At 39.4% G+C, this 26,437-nt stretch overlaps 1 protein-coding gene across 4 annotated transcripts in view; it reads right to left on the reverse strand.

The window, feature by feature from the left end:
• Nucleotides 1-14,694, reverse strand: part of DIP2C (disco interacting protein 2 homolog C) — a 500,644-nt gene extending 485,950 nt beyond the window's left edge. For 3 of the 4 annotated variants that reach the window (XM_077151686.1, XM_077151685.1, XM_077151684.1), the window contains exon 1: nt 14,297-14,694. In XM_077151686.1, the coding sequence (XP_077007801.1) occupies nt 14,297-14,381 (85 nt within the window). In that variant the 5' untranslated portion in view covers nt 14,382-14,694. The remainder of the gene's footprint in view (nt 1-14,296) is intronic. The other variant, XM_077151687.1, reaches the window with a different exon arrangement.
• Between the last annotated feature and the right edge of the window lie 11,743 nt (nt 14,695-26,437).

Raw genomic sequence — 26,437 nt, forward strand, 5'->3', positions numbered from 1 at the left:
ATCACTTTTTATAAGACAGTACAATGCAAATGTACAGTACACAAAACCATCTTTGTTCTGGAATTTATTTATTACTATAATAGAAAATATCTTCAGGGTTTCCTGATTATAAATATCGATCATTATTAATAAGAGTTACACATTTTCTGACTGGGGAAATGGGAAGCTGTCATTGCCTTGTAACAATATTTCTTCAATATACAATAAGGCAAACAGCTCATATGATTTGAAAAGGCATTAGATTCATATTCACACACACACACACACACACACACACACATATCCATCCATACACATATATGTATAATCACCATCTCTGATACATGGATTCAAAGTTCTGGAACTAACAGAAATATACAGAACAGAGTAGGGTTTAAACAAGTGAGAATAAAGATGAATGTTCTAGAATATTTTTTGAATCATCTCAGAATGACCACACATCACCCAAAAATCTTTTCCATTTTAAACTTGATCATTATTGTTAACATTTACTTGGATTAAGAATTTTTTATTTAGATAAAGGAAAATAAGATCATAAGATGTTATGTTTTTAACAAGTTGTTCTAATCAAATTCTTTTCACAATTATGAGTAATCACTACAAAGCTTACTCTTCAAGATCTAAAAATTTAAAAAGATAAACGATAGAAGGCCACAATCCTGACAACTTTATTAAGCAGATTATAGCTATGAAAATAATCTTTCTGAGACAACAAATTCTTAAAATATCTTCACAGAATGTTATACCACTAATGGCAGGTAATTAAGTTGTTACATCAGGTAGAAAAAATATATCATTTAGGATATATGTAAGTAAACACATTAAGAAGAAAAATGAGCACATATACCATGAAACTTGGTATTAAAAAATCTATTTCCTAATTCAGATTGGCTGGATTTAACACTTGAGCTTGGGCTTCAAGAAGGGAAATGCAGGGCTCCATGTGAAAATGAGGAGGTGGTGCAGCTTTAGGGAAAGAGAAGGGACGTAGCAATCACACAACTGAGACCTAAATCTCAGTTCTGTGACTCAGCGCAAGCTACTTCAGTTCTCTCAACATGTTCCCTTATTTGTAACACAAATAAAATGCCAGGTTATAAGTATTAAATGAGATGATACATGTAAGACATAAAATATAGTGCCTCAATAAGCGGTGGCTAGAAATATATGTCTTCTCTACCATGGACAGAGATAATATGCTTTGTTCAAACCAAAAAAAATTGCTTTTTCAGAACATCTGATTTAAATGTCCACGTTATGCAGTGGACATTCCAATTTACTAAAAGTTCAGTTCTCTGAGGGGTCAGAGATGACATGGTTCACATCTATTAAACGTGGCACTAACGCCAGGAAGAACTGGAAAAGATCACAATTAATCAGAACAAGTACTTAGCTTCGAAGAAAAGCACTTTATACACAAAAGAATTAAAAACTGACTGCCTCAAGCCCATACCATATCCAGCCCCAATTCTAAAGACTGCTATACAGAAAAGTTAGCGCTGAGGGATTGCATTTTTTAGTGTTTGTCTTCCATGATGGACATACAAAATTTTCAAGCATTCAAAAAAATTTTAGGAAATTATACAGTGAACACTCAAGTATCTACCACTTAAATCAGAAATTAGATTTTTTAAAAAACTTTTTGTTTCTAAATACTTTTAAAGTTATAAGACAGTTAGAAAAATAATACAAACTCCACACAGAGAACTCTAGCATTCCCCTATCTTCCAAGATACCCAGATCCACCAATTTTAATATTTTGCCATATTTATCAATCTATCCAAATATCTACTAATCCATTTTCTGAACACTTGAGTATAGGCTGTACACATCATGCTTCTTGAACACTTAACACTGCCACATACATTTCCTACAAAAAACTACATTCACTCATGTAACCACCTTAAGTGCAGTTATCAATGTCAGGAAATTTAACATTGATATAAGGATTACAGTCTATATCCCAATTTTCTCCAATGTCCCAAAAATGTCTCTTTGAGCTCTTTTTCGTCCCCTGCTAGATTTCATCCAGGATCATATACAGCATTTATTTGTCATTGTCTCTTAAGCAGCAAGGAATTATATATTTGAATGTGTGGCTAAAAGGGAAATGTTAGCTTGTATATATGTTACTAGAATAAAAATTTTTAAAAATCCATACGACTTAACAACATAAACCGCAAATCCTAATGTCAATCATGGTCTATAGTTAATAGTAAAATTATAAAAAGTTCTTTCATGGGTGGTGCGATGGTGGCTCAGCAGGCAGAATTCTCACCTGCCATGCCAGACACCGGGTTCAATTCCTGGTGCCTGCCCATGCAAAAAACAATCCTTCATCAACATAAGAAATGTACCACACTAATGCAAGGTGTTAATACTAGGGTGGTATGGGGGAAATCTGTATCTTATGCATGATTCTTCTATTAACCTATACATTCTTTAATAAAAACAAATCAATAATGATGGCAAAAACTACAAAGCAACAGACAATTATATGGTTTATTTAAGTGTTAGTTTCAGGAAAGTCCATGTTTTAAATACCACTCTATTTCACGTTATCTTTCAAGAGTAAATCATCATTACCAAAATTGCCAATATTATTCCCAACATTATCAATCCTGTGAGATTTTCTTTACTTCCAACACCAGCTGAATAATGCCACCCGTTCAAGAATTCTCCTGCCCTTGTCGTCATCTGCTCATACTCCTTCCCCAAGGCTCTTTCTGTATTCACAGAAGACAGAACTACTATACAACACTTTGAGAATACCCCTTTTGTATTTACACATTTTCCACAAAGGACAGATTTCATCCAGAATCCTATTTGTGTCAAACACTTAAACTCAGCAAATCATCAAGGAAACAAGCGAAAAAAATCAAAGCTATTTGCTGCTACATCTCCAAGGCCAGATTTAAACAGATTACTAGGAAAGAATAAAGAAAATGAGACACGTAAAGGAAACTTTTGAGATATTCAAACTATGGCTGGATGATTCCAGAAAATCCATTAGACATTTTTTCTTCCTAATAATGGGGGAAAAATTCCAAACTACCCAAAGGCAATTAATAAATCCCTTTACTAATATGGAATCAAAATAATAATTCAGGGCGGGCCGCGGTGGCTCAGCGGGCAAAGTGCTTGCCTGCTATGCCGGAGGACCTCGGTTCGATTCCCGGCCCCAGCCCATGTAACAAAAACGGAGAAACAGAATACAATAAAACAAGAAAATGTTTAAAAATGTTTCCCTTTCTTCCTTCTATCCTTCCTTCCTTCTCTCTGTCTTTCCTTTAAAAAAAAAAAAAAATAATAATAATAATAATAATAATAATTCATTACCATCTAAAGGGGAAAAACAAGAATTCTAGCTCCTTTGTGCACTAATTTGAATAGAGAACAGATGCCTATACACAGACGTTTGGAGATGCAGAAGGAAAGCACCCCAGGCAGAAGCCAGAAGGACCCGCAGGAGCTGACAGAACCATTCTGAAGCCAACCCAGGAGGGCCAGCAGACGTCGCCATATGCTTTCCCACATGACAGAGGAAACGGATGCTGCCCTTCCTCCAAGAAGGCATCCTCTTCCTAGTACCTTCATTTGGACATTTTCATGGCCTTAGAATTGTAACTTGTACCTTAAAAAAATCCACTTTATAAAAGCCAGTCCATTTCTGGTATACTGCATTCCAGCGGCTTTAGCTAACTGAAAGAGATTTACGTGTAACCAAATGAGAAATTCTTAAAGACTGGATTCTAGTATCAGCAATAAATGTATCCCAAGTACTATTTCTCACTGGGCCAAAACAATATATCAACGCTGTGGAAACAGTGGTGGAAACCAAGACAGTTGAATATAAAACGATGATTACTTGAACCAAAAGCAACACAAAACAACAACAACAAAACATACACACATTATTATTATTATCAAATCTTATATCTAGGGTATTTTCATATATGATACAGCACTGGAATTGTAACATATGGGCATGATAATTACATTAATACCAAAGTTTCAACTCCAGCACAATTGACATCACCATTTCCTCAGTTTTAAACGGGTATATTTTAATTACTTATTTCTAATGAAATTTCCCCCTTACTGTAAAAGATACGTAAAGACTACTTTATAATACTAAATCTCAGCAGCTTTTAAGCATCCATCATAATCTCCAAGGTAAATAAGAACAAAAAATGTTTTCAAAATCTGATAATGCTCATTTAAGAATCTAGCATGAAATATCACCTTGGAGCTTTATAAGACTTTAAAAATAGGTAGTTATTACACATAATTGAAGCCACAGCTTCTTTGATACCAATTAAGTTCAGAAATGGGCTGGGGGAAAGATTTGCAAACTCTGTCTCTGGTGTTTTTTTTTTTTTATTTTAAAAGACAAGGCTTATCAGAATAGTCAAGGAAAACATATGTTCACATAAATCAAAATAGAGTTTCAAAGCATAAAGCTGCCACAGATGATCATAAAATATAAAGATCCGTAACCTGACACAATTGTCCGGTAAGCGAAGAAGAAGGGCTCAGACCCGCAGCAAGCACATGCCCTCACCCACTGAAAGGCAGTGGCTGGGTCAGAAAAAAACAGGCTCCGAATCTCAGGAGCTAGCCCTGGCTTGCCCCTCAGATATGCTCCTGGGGCTCCCGCATGCATTCCCCAGCCATGACAGCCTGTCAACCGATGGTGGATGTTCACACTTCACCAGAGACGGGAGCCAGTTCTCCGTACAGAAGGGGTATCGGGTTCAGCCTCTCACCACACACACCTACTGTTGACAGGACACTGGACGGGGCCATGGAGTGAGCTTCCAGCTGGAAGGAGGCCCCTGTACTAATGTTGGGGTGTGGGTCTATGCTCCACGCCACTTAGCCAGAGGACAAGATTACAGAGACGAGGCGAAAGCTCTAGCATGGCATTTAGGCAACCCTTCAAGAGGGTTTAGGAATGACTCAAAATGAAGGTCCAAATGCCCAGACTAGACCCAAGACAACAGGTTGTCCTTCCCCAAATATACCCAGACTAGGCCCTGAAAAGGAGGCCAAAAGTGAGCAACAACTTGAGAGAGCCAGACAGAAGGAAGGAGTTCTATATTAAAAAAAAAAAAAAAAAAATGAAGGCACTGAGGCTGTGAAATTATCCTAATACATAGTAAGCTCTCAGGCAATATTTGTTTAAGAAGTATACCCTTAAAGCAGAACATAAAAATGGTTTCCATAATTCGTGCCTAATCCTGCACTACCTTTTTCCCACTTCTTTTCTCCTTTAAGGCTGCTCTTGACATTCACTGTAACCTCTAATCATCTAGATAAATTGGGGTAAAAGGGAAAAGTAGGAATAGAAGCATAAGGAGCTCTATTCCTTGGAGACAAAAAGAAGGAAGTGGATATTTACTAATCAGGCACTGTTTATTAATCCTGAAGATACGTTTGATTAAGCCCATTTGACAGCTGAGGAAACTGAGGCTGAGAGGGACTAACCAGTTTCCAAGGATGATGCCGTCAGTGACAGATTTAGGAGTGTCCTGGACATACTATCTGCATATACTATAATCACAAAGAAGATTCCTAAATGGGCAGACCAATATGTTCAGCCCAGGTAAATATTTAGATACTGTGCTGGTTGAAAGGATGTATGTCCCCTAGAAAAGCCATGTTTTAATCAAAATCCCATTTCGCAAAGTCAGAATAAGCCCTGTTCAATACTGTATGTAATTAGATCATCTCCTTCGAGATGTAACCAAATCAAGAGTGGTTGTTAAACTGGATTAGGTGAAGACGTGTCTCCACCCATTTGGGTGGGTCTTGATTAGTTTCTGGAGTTGTATAAAAGAGGAAACATTTTGGAGAATGAGAGATTCGGAGAGAGCAGAGAGCACCACGAAGCAGAGTCCACCAGCCAGCGATCTTTGGAGATGAAGAAGGAAAACACCTCCCGGGGAGCTTCATGAAACAGGAAGCCAGGAGAGAAAGCAAGCAGATGGGGCTGTGTTCACCGCGTGCCCTTGCAGCTGAGAGAGAAACCCTGACTGTGTTCGCCATGTGCCTTCTAACCTCAAAGAGAAACCCTGAACTTCATCGGCATTCTTGAATCAAGGTATCTTTCCCTGGATGCCTGTGATTGGACATTTCTATAGACGTGTTTAATTGGGGCATTTTCTCGGCCTTACAGCTATAAATTAGCAACTTATTAAATTCCACATTTTAAAAGCCATTCTGTTTCTGGTATATTGCATTTCGGCAGCTAGTAAACTAGAACAGATACTATTACAAATTCCTGGAAATACGATTTAGAAAAAGACCCACTTAAGATTCAAGAAGCAAAGAAAGTCATCCACAAGTTAAAAAATTGAATTTTGTGCTTTAAAGTCTCCGTGTGCACCTTGATATATCAATTAATGGTTCTTCAGTGACCCTGTCCTCTTTAAAGCATTTGGCCAACTAAAAGATTTCCCATTACTTTCTTCTGACAAGATCATGGTTTGCAACTGTTCTTAAATACTTCTGACATCTTTATAAGAGAATTTACAAACTATATTTTGTCAGCATATGGCCAATGACTCATGCTCTATTTGCCTTATAATAAACAATCTCTGTTTCGTATTATTTTACTAGTTAAGAAAGACCCAGACTCTTCCAATAAAGTATAGTAACATAATTTCCATTTTCATTTCATGCAAACTGGCATACAAGTCATTTTACCTCTCTTGATATTTCCTTAAAAAAACTGTCAAAGGGTTAAATCTATGACATTTTCATCTTCCCTCTAACGGAAGTAAGTTCCAGCTCAGTGAGAACAGAGAATGGGGAATAAAATAAGGGACAAAAATAGATGCTCATGTTTTTTCTGGGAGTGACAAAAAATAAATATGGCCCTATGTCAATGCAAATGGACAACCAAAAAAAAATTCATAAACTGTAAGATTTAAAGCCTGGAGTGTCAGATGATTTAAATGTACTGACTAAAGGAAAGTGGGAAATGTGAACCTTTTTTGCTCTCTAAAGTTGCATTTGTTTTGCAAACTCATGAAATAATGACAAGCTACATTAAGATGTCTGGCTGGAACATGAATAGAATAAGTCACCCTAGGACTGTGGGATAAAGTTTCTCTTTGAACAAAGCTAAGTATCCAGAAAAGAAGTCAGACCCATTAACACCTACTTCCTCATACAGAGACTTAAAACCTGAGACTGATGGATTTTAAGTAGCCCTTGTTTATCAAGTGTTTCTTGGTTGCTTCACCAATAGTTTCCAAGTACCTACCAAGAGCTAAGAATACAACAAAGAAGCAAAGTCTCTGCTTGCAGAACACAGTTCTTTGTACTAGGTAGACAGCCAATAAATGTTTAAGTGAATAAATAATAAAAGAAAGGCATCTAATCTCATCTTTACCAATTTATTGATTATGAGCCTTGGAGTGCACATGTCTAGCAACAGGCACTTCACAGAGAGAGATTTCACCCCAAGAGGACAAAGGCTCAGATTTCCCTCCTACTACCTCCAACAATACGCTTAGTACCTTGAACAGAAGAAACTAATGGCTGTCTCTAATTGAGATGGTCACCCCAATTTTCCAACACCAATTAACCCAAGGGAAGCAACACCATTCTCAAAATCAATTCATTTTCATTGTGATTTAATATACACAAATGTGCACAACAATTTCAGGAAGAGGGGCAAGATGTGATCCTCTCCAAGCTAAGAATCATAAACTGTATGTACATTATGAGCCAAATTACAGAAAACCCTCTCTCTAATGCCAATGGAACTGGTTTTGGTCTGGCCCACAGAGCAAAGGAACGTGACCATCAAGTCTTTTAAATAGGATACAGAAACAGTATTCCAACCCAAAGAGCAAAAAAGTGATTTAAAACAAAAAACCCAGAAGAAAAGGATTACTCAACCCACTATCAATCACTGAATTCCTCCATACCTCACTATCTTGAATAGTTTCCTTCTTATCTGATTTTTCATGCCTATTGTACAAAGCACCTTAGGAAAGAACGATCTGAATTCCTAATTCACAAAGCAGAGACTCATTTTTACTATCTAAAATATCCAACAACAAAGCAACTAAACAGCAACAACCCCCCCAAAACAGACTATTTGTTGAAATTTTTCCATTTAATTTTACCATAACTAAAATCTTACTGCCTTGTCTCAAGAACTTATTAAAAATTGATGTACCACTTGCGCACTAAAGAAAGAAGTACAGTATGTGTATTCTAGGAGGAATATGAATACTCACTCCTGGCATTCTGTCTCCTTTAGTCTTACTCCACACCAGCTGGAATTCCCAATTAGAGTCTCCTCTTTGAGGCTCTAGTTATTATTATCATGAACAAATGAATGAAATGACTTCTTTTGAGACACAGCATGTTTTTGACCCTCTTAGGAGAGAAGAACAAAGCACCGGCAACAATAGTAGCTAATCTTTGTAGGGTATGCAAAAAAAAAAAAAAAAAAAAAACCATAATAGAAGGAAAATTAAAGTTGGCAACCCTGAAAAGTCAAGGTGTACAGAAAGAAACTAACTGGAGAGTGAGAAGAGCACCAATCTAATAAAAAGTGGGCAGAAACTGATCATACTGTCCTAAAGGTGCCTTCCACATTATGTAAGATGAAATGCTCCCTATTCCCAGGGTAAATATTGACTAGGTCTAATAACCACAACCAAGAGTTCACTCTTTTTAAGGTACCTGAGTAATTAAGAAAAGAACTAAAAATGATGTTAACAATATGGCTATGACTTCAACTGGAGAGTCAGTCAATATTAAATGACATCAAAGCTAAGATTACCCAAAACATTCCCTTTACAATTCAGAAGAATGCTGCAACTCACCCCATAAATCACTGCTTTAAAGAGAAAAAAAAAACAATTCTAAAAAAAAAAAGATAACCCATTTGAAAAAGACTAGGAAAAAGGGAAAAAGTAACATTGCCATCCAAAAACTCATACCTAAAAACCATAACAAGAAAATAAAACTAGTAGGCTCAATAAAAAACAAAACGGAGATGTTCTAGCTTTAACCTCATAAAGCTCAGATTAAGCTTGACTGTTCCATTACAGGTCCCTTACTAGCATTTCAAGAGCCGTGCCTTTTTAATATGTGCATGTGTGTGTGTGCTTACTATTCTAGCTTTCTGATTCAATTTGACATCTATAATCATTCCTGAAGAACATTCAAATTCAACTATTTTTATAACTCTGAAGAACTCTTCAATTCCACACATTTCAAATCCCACACATATCAATGCTGCCATTTTGTAAATATTTTAAATTTATCATGCCAAGTATTCCATTTAATTCACCATAATACTTACAGTTCCCTGTGACAGCTTTCAGATGAATGTAAGAAGGTAAATAAATTTCTATAACAAATTTGACGTGTGACTCCTGGCAAAGTAGCTTGATGTGGCATCACAATTATTATTTTCCTGATTCTACTGACCCCTTCCCTTCCTCCATCCCCAATTACAAAAAATTATCAATAGGACTCTGGAAGAAAATGGTTTTTTTCACACATTTGTTTTCTAGAGTATACAACTCCCTTTCAAAGAAAAGAACTTGGGAATAAGACTTATAATTGGCATTAAGAGACACCTGGTTCTCCTATTATTACTTTCAGAGGCGGTCCTAAGGTTTAAGCTTTAGCAGAGATGTCTCTTCCTCACTGGATGGCATCTGGGACCTCCAAGAAAAGCCAGGACTGGAGAGATGGGGAAGAACCACAGCTTGAGTTCATAGGCAAATTTATCTTGTGCTAAATAACCCTAAAATACCATCTCAAACTCTACAAACGTTCCAGTGGGTCATCTCTTTATGTGAGAATAACAGTATGGCAACTGCTCAAAAAGTTATTTATTGAATCCTTCGCCAACACAGAACTGACACTTAAGTAAGCTTTCACCTCCTTCCTCAAGCAGTTCTCACAGTTACAGAGAAAATATTAAGTTGGACTCAACTATGTAGCCTAACTAATAAGATGTAGAGCAACCTGGTAAATTAATTACCAGAGGAGAGAATGAGTTGAACAGGTCCATAAGCAGATGTCAGGAGATTAGTAGGCATGTGAAATATTAACAGTTAAAAAGTCCAGAGTTAAAACATAGTGTATTTTTTTAAAAAGACTTCTCTTTTGGAAAAACCAAACAATTTTCACAGGCTATACCACAAGGCAGTTTTCCTAAATCCTAGGAAAATAAGAATTCAACCACTCCTGAAAGAGTGGGAAAAGGATCCAAGTTCAGTGTTTGAAGTACACAAGCTTACACAGCTCTGCGTTCAATGTCTGAAGTATGTACACAGCCAGGAAGCAAGTGATATAAGTAACAACCTCCAGATTGTTGATTAGTTTCGATCAACAACTAAATTTGTGAGTTTTTTTTTTTTTAATAAGATTTGCTTTGTCTTTACTGGGAAGCTTTCTGTTTCCTCTCTCCATTTGCTTAGTGTTTCCACTTAAAAGTGTTTCCTTAAGTCAAATATTTATTCACATATTCATGAAGTATTTGGGGGACCTTTTAAAGTCAAAAAGAAAAATGCACAATTCCAAAAAAGCAAAAATACAGGTAAGAAAAGGAAGAACTAACCTAGGGAAAGGAGTTTGGGAAATGAAACTTCTCTACTCCACCTGACATTCTCCAAGCAGGCCAGCTGGCTGGTGTGGTTTCCTCATGCCATCTCACATTCAGTCCCCCAGACTTCAGCAGAACGACAATCCCAGGCCCCACACCAACAAATGTATCCGGACATGTAGATCTGAGGCTTTTAGTACCCATAGGAGAGCCTGCCAGCCACAACTCCCCACAGAAAGCTCTTGTATTTTGCTGACAGCGTTGTTCTGTGTGAGAGGAGAAGGAAGCAGGGAACGCCGTATAGTAACATTGAGTAGCAAAAAAAAAAAAAGAGACAGCAAACAGGAGAGGAAAGTCAAACTCTGAATTCTGCCAACAAGAAGTTAGTCTGCAACTCTTTATCAAACAATGATCCAATAAAATAAAAACAGCAGGGCGGTCAAAGTTGGTTCGGTGGCTCAGTGGCCGAGTTCTTACCCGCCACGCCGGAGACCCGGGTTCGTTTCCCGGTTCCGGCCCATGCGGGGAAAAAAAAACAATTTATCAGTGTATGTCACTGTGGACAGACCGTGCAAACCAAAACCGGACCACTGCCTAGATACTTAGATAAGACACAATTCACTCAAGGCAGGCAGCCCATATCCTTTGAGCTTATATTCTACCGGTCTTTCTTTTCAATGTTATGTGCTTAAATGGAATTTTTTTGTTTTGTCAATCATTCTCTGTAGAAACTGGGCACTGGAAATTCCACATATGTTTCTACAATATTCTCTGATATTTTAATACAATGATGAAAACCAATTTAAAGAATTCTCTCCACATGAATTCTGATTCAAGATAAAACGTGAAAGCAATCCATTTAAATAATTCACCATTAAAAGCTGTTTTAACTTTTCACTTTGAAAATGGATATGTTGGAGAATTTTTAATGTAAAGAGACATGGAGATTTTTGATCCTTCAATTCTTTGGTGTCTATTCAGCAACAGGGGAAAACAAGTTGATTCACCTAATTTAAGCCAGGAAAACATTCCATGTGGTTAAAAGAAATAAAATTCCAATGACCTTTAAAGAACAACTCCATAAACTTAACGTCCAAAGTCACACTCATAATAAATTCAAAGATGACATGGCTAAAGGACAGGGGCAGCATGGAGAGGTGGGTGCACAGGTGGAGAGGGAGTGGCTGAGGCTGAACAGACCAAAGGGACAGCTTTCTGATTTTTTTATTCTTAAATTTTTAGATCAGGTTTAAGCGAGGTTTATATAGAAATTTTTAAAAATACCATTTCCTCCATGCAAACACACACCCACCCCTTTATGAAGTGATTCTATAAAAGACTCATTAAGTCCTTTTTAAAAATCTTTGTAGACACAAGGTAGTCACAGGGAATTAGGTTGAGAACCCCTTAGTCTAAAGTGGTTTTGCCATTCTCTGGGCAACCTTTTGGACATGGCAGCAAGAACACATTATCTTTCAAAGCAGGTGTGAGATAACAGGTGAGTGTCAGCTAAGTCCATGTTCAATAAAGCAACTACTTTCAACAGACCAGCAGGGAGAATCACCACCATGCAAGGAGCATCCCAGACATGAGAAGCAAATCTGAGCTTATTTCCAGACTGAGAGGGGCATGTGGACCCTGCAGACAGGACACAATCATATACATAGTTTCATGCTTTGCTGACACAGATGAGGTATCTACATTTAAAAGTAGTATAATGCAAACATAACAGAAGTACTGGTTTTGAGGTAATGCATGAATGATGGAGGCTGTAAATAATATGGTAGCTGTGCAGAAGAGAAAAGAGAGCTAAGAGGAGTTCGTAGAGTGAGAAAGAAAATCTGTATCTGTATGTCGACAAAATCAAACTAGGGTAAATGTTTTCTAAAAGATTCATTATCCCTACAATGGTCTATCCACATTATGCACATTATCTACCAGTTGAACATTTAAAGTTGTCCCCAGTTGAACAATACACTGTTTTTTCCTTTAGGTTTTCTTGGGTACTGGCAATGCCCTGTTCCTCTTCAACTGGTCAGAATTGCTAAGGACACTAAGGACACAGAATCCAGAAAACAATTTCTTTCTCCTTCTACTGGACTGCTTAAAATTCACTAGAGAACTCTAAACTTGAAATAGAAAAAATAAAAATAGCCCATGGAAACATGCAAAGGCAGTTAAACACCACCACACCACACACACCCCTCCCCACATGTATTCCCTTCTTCGCTCTCAAAGTGTTAAAAAGGAAAATTCAAAGTCAACATCAGCTCCTCCCTGCTGATGAAAATTGGCACAACTGAATTTACTTTCTGGCTGCCGGCCCTCACAAAACCGTTACAAAAAAAAAGTTCACCATGCTCAACTACTCCAAATATAAATTCGAGACAAGTCGGCCTACCCCAACCCCTCCCCGCCGCCACCATCATAATGGCCTTTCCACGCTGAGCCGGGAACCAACTACATATTAAACATTTAATTTTGGAACTTTAATATTTTTTAAAGACAAAGCAAAACCCGATCTAAAACTTAGGGCAGTTGAGCACATGATCCATTAAGAGCAAATAAAGGACCGTATATAACACTATGAAATTGTTTTAGCAAATCAACCACAAATCCTAAAGAAAATACGATGAGTGTCACGCAAAAAACCTGGCCTGAGGGGAGAGGTTTTACAATTTTACCCTCTCCGTTGTATTACAACACACACACACACAAACACAATCGTAGTACTATATTCCTCTAACTGTGACAGAACTGTTTCAAAACCAGGAAGCCCGGAAACATCAGAAGAGATCAAATTCTAAAGTCGGATCACAAGTTTTACATTTAAAAAAAAAACAAAAGGCACGTTGGCATGGTCCAGCCGTTCCCCAGATTCTGAAAATCTTCAAAACAATTTAACGTAGGCTGCACAATGCACAGACTTCTGCATTTAGAACACCAGACGGCTTTCCCATCAGGGCGTAGCACACATTTCCCTAAAATATGGTTTCCTTGGCTGGGCAGAGGTGCCTGCGAGCCCAACCCTAAAGGTTTTTCCATCTTCCATAATAAAGCCCTGCAGCGCCGAAGGAGCCAGGCTGCTGGCGAAGCCGCTCCCCCGCTCCGCGCCAGCGCCGAGGCGGCGGCGGCGGCAGCAGCAGCAGCGAACAGAGGTGGGAATTGCAGAACAACAACAAAAAAAACAGACCCAGGAAAGGTGTTGTGTGAGGGGAGGGGACAGCAGAGGCGCCACACACCACCCCAAACTGAAAACACACTTCACCTTCCCCTCCCCACCCAAGGACCCCCAAAAGCCCACTACTCGGAGGAGCGAAACGTCGGTTACGAGCGATGGAGCGGACCCGCTCCGCCGCGCGAAGGGAACGCGGCACCGGGAATCTCGACTCCCGGCTCCGGCTCTGACAGCTCCCCAGACCGCGCACGACGGCCCCGCGCAGCACACAACTGCGGGAGCAGAAATCCAGCCGGCGGCCCAGAGACCCGCGCCGCTGCCCAGAGCGCAAACTGCCCCCGGGGGGAAACCCCGGCCCTGCCCCCTCCCCAGGAAAATGCCACTTTCCAGCCGCTGCCGGTCCCCACGCGCTGCACGGGCTCGGGTCGCTCCGAGCGCGCGGGGGATGGGGAGGCACGGGGACGGGGTGTCATTTTTCCAAGCAAAATGGGGAGAAGTAGGAAAACAGGGGACTGGGGGCGCGTGGTTACCTTCCGATAGTTCCAGCTCCAGCTCCGCCAACCGGGCTCTCACCTCCAGAGGCAAAGACATGCCTTCCAGGCTGCGGTCCGCCATGCTCGCCTAGCAGCTTTCCACCCCCCACCCTCGCTCGCTCCCTCTTTCTCTTTGTTTGCTAGAGAATTTTTTTTTTATGCAGTCAGTCCTTGCGCCGGTTCAGAAATGCATGGAGCAGGAGAAGGACGGCGCGAGAGCAGCAGGCCGAGGAGTCGCGGAGGCAGGGATGGTGTGGAGGAGCAGGAGGAGCAGGAGGAGGAAATGCAGGGATTTTTTCTTCTTCTCTCCCCCCTCCCCTCCTCCCTCGGCGCTTCCTTCAGTGCAGCCCCGCCATGGCGGCCTCGCTTGCCGTCTCTGCGCGCCTCCCGACGCGGGCGGCCTCCGGGCCTCGGCTCACAGCCGCGCCCGGCCCTGCCCCCACGCGCGCCCGGCCGGCTCCGGGGCTCGCGCGGCCGCCGCCTGCTCTGTGGGGCTCGCCGGCTCCTCGAGCTGCGGCGGCCGCGGCGGCGGCGGCGGCGGTGACCGCTGCTGCTGCTCGGGCTGCCGCCCCTGCCACGGCAAGAGCGCCGCTGTCACGCTCACGTGATGGAGTGTGTGGGCGCGAGTGTGCGTGTGTGCCTGCGTGTGTGCGCGCGCCCCGGTGTGAGGCGAGCGGCCGAGTGTGCGGTGTGATTTGGGCGTGCGTCCGCAACTGGGTGCAGCGGCGCGCGCGCTCCCTAGGGGGTGCGCGTGAGCCCGCGGCGGGCCGCGCTGCTGTGGAGGCCGCCTGGGGTCACCTCCCGAGGCTGGCCCGGCACGCCCGCGGGCTGGTACGGCGGACCGCGCGACCGCTCCGGCCAGAGGGCATCGGGCACAACTGCAGCCCACCCCATCCAGGCGATGGCATCCCTGCCCATCCCCCAACCCACCTCATTCTCCCCTGCCTCAATATAAAAGATCCCTCCTGAATGAATTCCCAGCATCACTAGAATGTTAAAACTTAAAAGTGTTGTTCTGTCTTCCAAAGCTGATTTTTTTTTAAATGAGGACTTAGAGTGGGGGGGAGGGTAGATAAAAAGAAAGCATGGTCTTGAGGAAAATGTGCTAGGTTAAAAGTTTCTAATTCTGACTAGCAGTGTGACCTTGAGCTAAGCAGGTTTTTGGCCTGGGCTTGTGTTTCCCCTTGTGTGAAATGAAGATGGGAGGAGTTAATCACCTATTCTATACATTCCACTTCAGCCCTGGAAGTCTATATCTCTGTCATTCAGTATTCCAGGTATCCAGCTCTTCCCAAGTCTTTCTCAGTAGGCCTGCTTTCTTTACCTATTCTCTGACCCTAATTGCTCATGATTCCGAGTCCTTTCTTGAACTGTCCATAGTCTTTCCCCTTGTTGGGTTTTCAGCTCCAAAGCAATAACCGTCTCTTTTGCATGAGTGATTCCCAAATCTGTATCTCTACTCCTGACCTCTTTAGGAGGACATCTCACATTCCCAACTGTCCACTAAAAGCCTCACCTGGATGGCCCCCTAACATCCCAGACTCCAACCCCAAATGAAGTTATCTCCTTCTGCCTTTTAATAACTACTTACTTCCAGTACCATCCACCATTTTCTTAGTTAACCAGGTTGGAAGAGTCACCTTTGACTTCCCTATCTTCCTCAGTCTTCACACATCATCTGCTTCCTAGTCCTCTAATGTCTGTCACACAAAAGGTCTTGCTCATCCGTGATCTCATTTTCATTCCTATAATCACCATTCCTACTTTCAGACACTGCCTTGTGCCTGGAACATTCTAACAACTGCCTAGCCTGTTGCCACACCACTGTCCATTTGACACTGCTGCCAGAGTACCGTTCACTCCCCAGTTCAAAAGCAGGCCATAGTACTGCGTTTTCTGCTCAGTAGAGTTGAACTTCTCTGCCTGGCCCTAAAGACCCTCCCCCACTGGCTCCAACCTGCATTCCCAGCCTGCGTTGCATGCCCAACCTTATCTCCTACAGGCACCCTTCAGAAGCAGAGAAACAAATTCTGTATTTCTGAAGGCCTGTGCTGCTAATGTCTTAACATCTTTGTTCTTATCCTGCAGTGCCTTTCAGCTTTTCTGTCAAAATCGTTCTACAATCTTCCATAACATCAATTAGCTCCCCACTCCCATTCCAGAAAAAAAAAAAAAACTCTCCCTCCTCCCTTATTATGCTCCTACCACTTACTGCCTTTATCATATTTGACCTTTGGTTTATTTGGATTTTCCTCGTTAGCCTGAGTGTAAGATCTTTGAAGACAAAGATCAAGCTTTATTTAACTTCGTACATCCCACTAATTTGTTTAGAGAGTTGTCACCATTTCTCTTATAAATCTGTTATTCAGGGGGAAATTGTGAGAGAAGTAGGCAACTGACAATGGTTAGCTTGAAAAAGACGAACCCTAAATTCCTTCTGCCTTTTGTTCCATGTGCTACAACCTGGTATAAGTCAGTTAGTTTTGTCCTTAGACCAAGACTATATCCAAATCCATTGGGTGCTGGTTGTCACAAGCAGTCTAAAGCCCCACTTTTCAAATACTACCTCCTGATAAACAGACCACTGATTTTAGAAAGCCCTAGAGATTATCTAGTCCAGCCCTTTCATCTTATAAAGGAAGGAGCTGAGGAAAATAAAATGCAGCAGATTTGGATCTGCAAAGCAGAGCCCTGGGTTCATTTCATTATAGTAAAGACACACTGCACATGCCAAACAATGGTATATCATCCGTTTACCACAGTGTCAAATCAGAATTTTTTCTTTAAATGTCTTTCCTTTTTAGTGGATAGATAGATCTTGGTCATTTAAGTATAATGTCATAACTGATCTTGGTTTCACAGAAGATCTCTATTGTGCATTAAATGCATCAGTAAAGTCCTTAGATTTTGAGCTGATGATCCTTCTTTAGGTCTCTGTGTGGCTACAAAAAAGACAGAGATGTGTTTTTGGCTTTAGACTGATGTTTCCAATTGTCTCTGATAGACATCGTCATCTGGAAATCCTACCATCTCCTCAAAACTCATTAGATCTGAAATTAAACTCATCTTACCTACCAGTGCTTGACCTCTGTTAATTATTCCTGATAATAGAATCATAGTTATCTATACTTCCAGTCATACCCATTATCAAGTTTCAATCATTTCTGTTTACAACATTTTTTTAATCCATCCTCCTCCTTTCCAGACTTCTACTGCCCCAATTCAGGCCTTAGGAGCTCCTACACAGGTTTGTCCTTTCTATTCTTCCTATCACAGCTAACAGATCACTCCTCCTAAAACACCACTTTGATGTAGATGTAGTGAACCCTGTCTCTGAAATCTACAAAAATTTTCTCCCACAAACTAAAAAACTTCTTAATTTGACATTGAAGTTTCACCGGCCCTGACATAAATTTTCCTTTCCTAATTTCTGTTGCACTTCTCTCCTGCATGCATCTACCCTCTATGGAAGAACACTCAACTGTCCATAGACAGTCTACACATTCTTGTATTTATGTTTTTACTGATATTTCCCTCTTTTTGTCATCTCCTTCCACTCCTATTCCTCAACCTGAGTTTACCCATTCAAGGCAGACTTCAAAAGTACTTCTTTCATGAAACCATCCCTAATCTGGTTAGAAAATTTCTCTCCCTCCTCTGGAATTGCACACCCCTTTATCTGTACTTACCATGTTCTACCAGGATTTAGTAATTTATATGTGTGTCTTATCTGGCACCTGGTTTATATATATAATTCTCCCACTGTGTTGAATGACACAATAAACAACATATTATTTCTCAAAGTGCAGTCCAGCATTGGAACAAAGGAAAATAAGACTCTTCCTCTTCATTTCATTCTGCTCCGACTCTTTCTTTTCATCTCATTCTGCTCCATTCATAACGAGCCTCAAGGAAAGTATGATGGTTGAAAATCCTGCTATACTTATATGTGATAGATATATAAGCCAAGTTCAAATATACATTAAGGTGAGCAAAACTTGCCCAATAGATGTTTATTAGAATGTATTGAATTGGTTCTAAGGGCAATTTCCTTAAAAAGCTCTGCCAAAAGCCCTGAAATTTCTATCATTGCAGTTACATCTTTGAACTATTGTTACATATTTTCAGAAAGTCACTGTAAAAATCCATGACTGGTATTTCAGAGGTGGTTACACAATCATTAATAACTATTAGCACAATAGCATGGTTTAATTTATCAAATAAGTCATCCATTACACAACAAAGTCCAGAGGGTCTGAGACACAAGTACAGAACATTTAGGTGGGCAGGAGGAAAGAGGGAATAAGGGGGAAAAAAAAAGAGGAACTGAATAAGGCTCCCCAGTGTGGTCCCTGGCCTCCTAGGAGGTAGGAAGTAAGAGCCTAGCTGATTGAAGAGACACTAAAAAGTGATATTGTAAACTATCTGTTATTTTACAGTTTTCCTTAGATAAGTCCTGAAACAGCACTTGGAGCTTGGCAGAGAGGTATTTCATTAATCATCATGCCAACTAGTATTTAAGTGAGCAACTATTTCTTAACTTTGTCTTCTGGTAGGTAATTTGTTGCCACTACCTTCCAGGACTTCACCTCTATTTTTTGTTTCGCTGAATTCCAAGTCAATTCTAATGCATGAAAAATTATATTACATACATGTAAAGGAGCTCTAGAAGATTTCAGAAAATCTGGTTGGGGTGGAAGACAGTAGTAAAGAAATACGCTGATTTAGAGTATGCTAAAGGTATCAGTACAAGGCAGAGGGGGTTTATTTATTAATGAGATAACTAAAGAGAAGGAAAAACAAAGCTCTTGAGGTAATTACTCCCCTCACAGAAAAATATCTCAGAGTTGCACCTTTATTTCTTAAGTCTTACTGCTGATAGGAGTTGATTATTTTATTCCTTATCACATTAAGGTAGAATTTATTCATGCTGTGTTCTCTATTATGTATCTGAATTTTGTGAATTTTTTATCTTTTCCACAGTGACTAGGAAGAATTGGTTTAAAAATACTGTAGTCAGAATTCTACAAGTACTCACATTATAAATCCTATTTTGCGGGGTTTAGAATTCTGTTGTAATACAGTCTTTCTAAGCTGCAATTTTCCTACTGTACTATGATTTGTAAGTTATGTTTTTGGTTATATCTTACTTTTGTCCTACCATTTTATCAGAAATTCAATTTAGGTAGATTATTGAGTTTAAAGAAAAAACAAAAGTGAATAACCATCGGACAAAGAAATTTATGTATAATTAATTAGTACTTAAAAAAAAGTTTGAGATCCTTAAATGAAACTACTCTATACATATGAGATCATTAACATTTTTGTGACATGATTTTTTTTTACATCATTATAGAATCAATTAAATAATGTAAATGTGACTAAGTTCAGTGAACCACATGTACATTTGCTTTTCTGTTAAGGTCACTGTCTTCCCCTGAAAGTAAAGAACTATAAAATCCATTTATCTAAGAACAAGTAAACTGGAAAAAGAGGAGAAAAAGAAATAATTTCATGGGATATTTTTTCAGTAATTACTTTTCCATACCATTGCTGAAAAAATACCAAAAATTCAACTGTGAGTCAAAGAAGTCTTGATGGAAGAACAAATGAGTGAAATTTTGGACAAACAGCCTAAGTCTTTTCTTATAGGCTTTATTATAGATCAATATGCAATTATCAATAATGTAATTATTTTTGATTATTTGAAAAATTTTTCTGAATTCTTAATCACTTATGTGATTAAGGACACGGTAACCTACCCATCAGTTGGGTCCCATCACTTATGCGATTAAGTGGTGACATAGCAAGCACACAACAATAGATTATCCAAAAAGTATTCCTGTTTGCCCTTAAATTGCATCATAGTTTTGAAACAAATTTCCTTTGCCAATTATGATTGATTAATGTCTGGCTTAATCAAGCAATTGTTAAAATTAATTGTCACTCCTAAAACTCATATTAACTAATAGTAGAGACAGGTAACACATAAGCTTTTTGGTTTTGTTTTTGTGTTTTTTTCACATGGGCAGGCACCGGGAATTCAACCCGGATCTCCAGTTTGGCAGGCGAGAATTCCACCACTGAGCCACCATCGCACCACCCACGTAAGCTTCTTAAGTAGAAGAAAAAAGAGTGTTTGGGAACTAAAGTTTTGTCACCAAAAATGCACAAGTAGAACAACATCATATAGGAAAAAATTTTCATTGACGTTATTCCTTCAAAATGGCAAGAAAATACATATAAGTTAAATCAAGCATGACTCATTAAAGGATTTTACTATATCGGTACACCTCTCCCCCACACTGCCTATCAATGAAATCTAAAGAATTCAATTGTTTAAAATGCAGGATTGTGTTAATGTGTGGTTAATTAAAAGCGGTGCTTTCTAGGCAGCCTGTACTATCACACACTCAACAAAAGTAAATAAAAATAAGATACTGAAATTTGCACTGTATACAACCGAGGAAACACTGATCTGAGGAAGTCCCAAATGATTGCAAGACCATTACCATCGCCCACCCACCCCCCAAGCAAATGATAGAATTTTGTGCAGCACTCCCCTCTCCCCACCTTTGAGATTAGGGACTGGGCTCTGATAACATGAGATAATGGACAATCAAAGGATATCCAAATTTCAGTTATTATGTGGCCTGTTATTATGGAAGTCTTAACTTTAATAAGACTCAGAATTTTGCCTTATAGTCGTGCTGACGGGCAAGGTAATGTCATAGGTTGGATTCCCAAGATACAGAGGCTGAGACAGGGATTCAGGGGCATGTTATTTATTGAGGGAATGTTCTTACAGAAACAACCTGTAAGTCAGTGAGTAAATCAGAGTAAAGGAGGGGAAGGAGCAGAGCTAGATGTGGTCTCATGTAAAGTGAAACCTGATACATAGATGGCAGAGAGGATGGATCCACAGCCTAAGTGGAACCACAGAAAGGCCAGCCTGAGTACCACTATGTCAATCATTGGCTGTGGACACGGTAACCTACCCATCAGTTGGGTCCCATCAGGAAAGGGGGATTATTGGGAACTATTGCAAGCCACCACTTCCAGTAGCTAAGGGATAGATATGTCCAACCTTACATAAGGTCTAAGCAGGGCATGATTTCAAATAGCTTGGAGAAAAGGGCAGGAACTCGGGTCACCCCTTATTTTGCTACACTATCCATTCATCTTAAAATTTGTCTGGATAAATATTATCATGAGAAAGTAGGAACCTGCCTACCGTCAGAGGGGAAAATTGATTTACATGATTGTTTCTTGGATTATTTTGCATGTTGTTGTTCTTATTTTGGTTTATTTTATTTTAATTTTTTACCTAGCCAAAGATTATTTGAAATTACTGATTTTGTTTTACATGAACTCATGAAGGATTCTAGATCATGCACAGTCAATCAGGCAAAATGTTAAAAAAGCAATTGGTGGATTTATGGACAGATGAGTAAAACATATGGATTAAAAATAAATAAGTAATAGGGGAACAAATGTTAAAATAAATTTAGTAGATTAAATGTTAGTGATCAATGAAAGGGAGAGGTAAGAGGTATGGTATGTATGATTTTATTTTCTGTTTTCTTATTATTTCTTTTTCTGAATTGATGCAAATGTTCTAAGAAATGATCATGATAATGAATATACAGCTCTATGATGATATTGTGAATTACTGATTCTATATGTAGAATGGAATGATCATATGGTAAGAATATTTGTGTTTGTATGTTGGTACAGTTAATAAATAAGATAAAAAATAAAAAAGCAATTGGTGGAAACTCTACAAGGAAAACAGTACCCTTCCCTCTATGTGGGACATGGCATTCAAGGGTGAAAGTCTCCCTGACAACATGAGACAGGTTTCCCAGGGATGAGTCTGGTCCTGGCACAGTGGGATTGACAGTGCCTTCCTGACCAAAAGGAGGAAAAGAAGTGTGATAGAATAAGACATCAGTGGCTAAGAGAGATCAAATAGAGTCAAGAGGCTATTCTGGAGGCTACTCTTATACAGGCTTCAGTTAGATAGTGCTAATTGTCATGATTTGTTAAACCCCAACCAACATTGCTCCTGTTAACTCTTAATCACCTAGGGCTCTATAAAAGTTTCATGAACTAAGTTTGCTTTTCTAGAACCTATAATTTCCAGAGGGTTCCTATGCCAGATAAATCCTGAAACCCAAAGGGACCAGCCTCTCCAAGATTATCAACTAATTACATCCCCCCATCCTTTAGTGTGGACACCCCTTCTCAACACAAAAGAGTTAGAATGGGCATTGCCTAAAGATCCCTATAGACTGGGAGAAGGATCAAGGGAGAAGGAGGAGTTGTAACAGAGAAAATAGGATTTAACAAATAAGTATGACTTCTGAATCACTATATTGATATTTCTTTTAGCCTCCGTATTTTGGAGCACCTAGAAGGAAGAATCTGAAATAATGGAATGGTAACCCATAGCAGACTCTGAAATCTGTTCTGTATCTACTTGTTGAAGTGTGCTTTAAAAATTATTGCTTTCTTTTATTTTTTGAATATATGTTATATTTCACAATAAAAAATGTTTTAAAAGAAGCAATTGGTAAAAAGCCCTGTGCTAGATGCTACATAAAATGCTGTCTGTACTCTCCAAGAATTTACAGTCATTTAGGGCATGTAGCCCAAGGAAGAGGTACAAAAGCAAATAAAAGTAGGGTGAAAGCCTCAGGGAAGGCCTAGAGACAGGCCTTTTTAGTCTGGCATTTGTTATAGACATACCTGATGAACAGTTAGCTTCTAAGAGTTCATATACTGTCCAAAAGATCTGATTCAAAAAGTTCCCTTTACCATTTATACCTCATGTTACTCAGCCTTTGAAGTGTAAAATGTGGGTTTTTCCCTGGCCAGCGGAAGACTCAGCTGTTCTATCTTTGCCTTTCCCAGATGTTCTCCAGCTGGTGTTTTTTTCTCTCATAGTAAGATCTTGGGTGTGGGCGTGGGAAGACCCTGATAAGAATTATGGGTTTTATTTTCTTAAAAATCACGGGCCAAGGAGAGAACCAACTCTACAGTATTACACTCTTTAGATAGGCTCCTGTGAGATGTCTGGCTCTTAGTTCTTAGACTCCCAATCCCATCCCTAGCTTGGAGACAATCCAGTGTACCTTAGAGCCTCTGGATTATCTCCCCCAGCTAGGTATTCCATTTCTAGAGGTATGATTAGGGGAACTCTTACCATTTCAGCCTTTGACACAAAACTAAAGTCAATGACACAGTGTTCTTGAGAATCTGACCTGAGTCGTGAAAAAAAAAAAATGATCATGCATACAATTCACATTGACTAGAACATACAGTGACCAAGTACTCAAATGAATTAGGAACAGGGACTGAGCAGACTAATTTTACCCATGTCATTGTCTCTAAGCAGCTCGTCACAGTCCCTGGAGGCTCATATAATGCCATCTCTCACATCATAATCCACTTAGTATCTTCTTTTTCAAAGTAGGAAGATGCATCAAGGGCTTCACAAAATTTCCCAATGGTTTAAGACCTCTGGAAGAAAAAGATATGCACACAAATCATAGTAGAACAAAGCAGTATTTAATAAATGCCGTACGAGCAGTTTCTGCAGAAGATAATGATTAGGATGTTAATTTAGAAGATCCACTAAATCTTTAAGCTATTGCCTTGATCTCTAATCAACATTCCTAGCTGTGTTCTCATTGGAACCTAGTTTATTTCTTTCATTCAGATGTACTACTTACTGTCTTTTCCCTCTGACCATTGATCCTCTACAAAACGTTAAATGAAAATACTCTGAAGCACGAGAAAAAGAAAGAATGAAATATGGAAAGAGAATGAACGATGAAAGACAAGAGGAAGAGGTAGAGAAAGGGGAAAGAAGGGAGGAAGAGCAGTAGAAGAGAGAAAGGGGAAAAGGAAGGAAGGAAAGGGAAGGGAAGGAGAGAGGGGGGAAGGAGGGAAGGAAGGTAGGAAAGGAGGAAGGGAGAGGGAGGAAACAATCAAGCTAGAGTGAGTGAATGAGGTGTTATGTTTCTGAGCATCTTCTGGAGATATGCTGATGGTCGTTGTCGGATTTGTGGAGACACCGTTTCTTTGGAAGTCCCTGAAGGATTCATGCCACTGTCCTCTAGTGAGCTCTTTGGACATTGTGCTGGTTTGAAAGGATGTACGGATCCTAGAAAAGCATGTTTTAATCAAAATCCCATTTCATAAAGGTAGAATAATCCCTATTCAAAACTGTATGTTTGAAACTGTTATCAGATCATCTCCCTGGATGATGTGATTTAGTCAAGAGTGGTTGTTAAACTGGATTAGGTGACGACATGTCTCCACCCATTTGGATGGGTCTTGATAAGTTTCTGGAGTCCTATAAAAGAGGAAACATTTTGGAGAAAGAAGATTCAGAGAGAGCAGAGAAGAACAACATAGCCATGAGAAGCAGAGAGCCCACAAGCCAGTGACCTTTGGAGATGAAAAAGGAAAACGCTTCCCAGGGAGCTTCATGAAACAGGAAGCCAGGAGAGAAAGTAGCAGATGATGCATTGCTCAACATGTGCCCTTCCAGCCGAGGGAGAAACTGTGACTGTGTTTGCCAAGTGCCTTTCCAGATGAGAGAGAAACCCTGAATGTCATCGGCCTTCTTGAACCAAGGTATCTTTCCCTGGGTGCCTTTGATTGGATATTTCTATAGACTTGTTTTAATTGGGACAATTTCTCGGCCTTAGAACTGTAAACTAGCAACTTATTAAATTCCCCTTTTTTAAAAGCCATTCTGATTCTAGCAAACTGAACAGACATTGTTCTGGCCAAAGAAAACTGAAGGACCTTGTATTGAGCACTTACTTTTGGCCAGGTACTACGATATATGCTTTATTTGGACTATGACCTTCAAACATCACAAAAGTCCCATGAGGTGGATTGTTGACAGCATAAATTCTGGAGCCAGACTGCCTGGATTAGAATTAAAGCTCTACCATTTATTAACTGCAAGATTTTAGGCAAATTACTTAACATTATTTTCTGTAATAGGAGCAGATTGCTGTAGGTATCCTTATAGACATGGCCCAGTGTGGAGAAGAACGGTGATCCAGGGAAGAGTTTGAGAAATTGTGTTATAAAAAACTTCTAGGGCCGTGCAACGATGGCTCAGTGGCAGAATTCTCTCCTGCCATGCCGGAGACCCATGTTCAATTCCTGGAGCCCGCCCATGCCAAACAAAACAAAACAAAAAACTTCTAAACTGAAGATGCATCAAAAAGACACCTGACCTTTGCCTACCCCAACTAAGACATCCTTATAAAGCCTTTGGCAGGCCTTTGTGATATCATTTTGTGGTTATTCAGGAGACTCATTTCTATTAGAATATCGTAATAGAATATAACCTAATTCCAACAAATATGAAGTCAACGTCAATGCTCTCTTTTTAAAAAACTCTTTAAAATGATTTGTTTTACCATTTCCTTATTCTTTTTTTTTCATTAAAATGCCCTGATCTCAACTGAGCATTCAGACCAACATGTAATTGGTAATTGCAGACTTCCTAAGCATTATTTAAGCATATAGAAAGTGCTATACTTTTTATTTCTTAGAAAATGTTTCCTTAATGTATAATATGTATTGAGGGAGAAAAACACAAAAATCATAAGTGTACAGGTTGATACATTTTCACAAAGTGCACACAGCTATGTAACTATCACCAAGTTCAAGAAACAACAACAGCAGTGCCCAGAGCTTCTCTTGTCTGCCCCTAAAATTGGATTAGGATTAAAAGAATATGGCTTTTCTGGGGCACATAACAGTTTCAAGCCAGCAAAATACATAAAAGAGAAGGAATAAAATTAGAACCACCTATAATACCAATCTCCAGAGATAACCACTATTAATATTTTGGCATATATTTTTTCTAGTTTCTTTTTCCTTGAACATTTATTACTTGAAAACTAAAAGAACTAAAGATTACCATATAGACAACCTTAAAGTTTTAACTTTAATCACAAAAATTACACAGGAGTTGAACAAATTTAATAAAATTATCCTGCTATACATATAGTATAAGTAAGTATAAAATTGATAGTATTTCCCTAGTTGTTGTTCATATTCAATACAATAGTACATAAAATCCCTAAATGAGGAATCTGATAT

The sequence above is a fragment of the Tamandua tetradactyla genome, chromosome 1 (genome assembly GCF_023851605.1).
Source record: "Tamandua tetradactyla isolate mTamTet1 chromosome 1, mTamTet1.pri, whole genome shotgun sequence".
Lineage (NCBI taxonomy): Eukaryota > Metazoa > Chordata > Mammalia > Pilosa > Myrmecophagidae > Tamandua > Tamandua tetradactyla.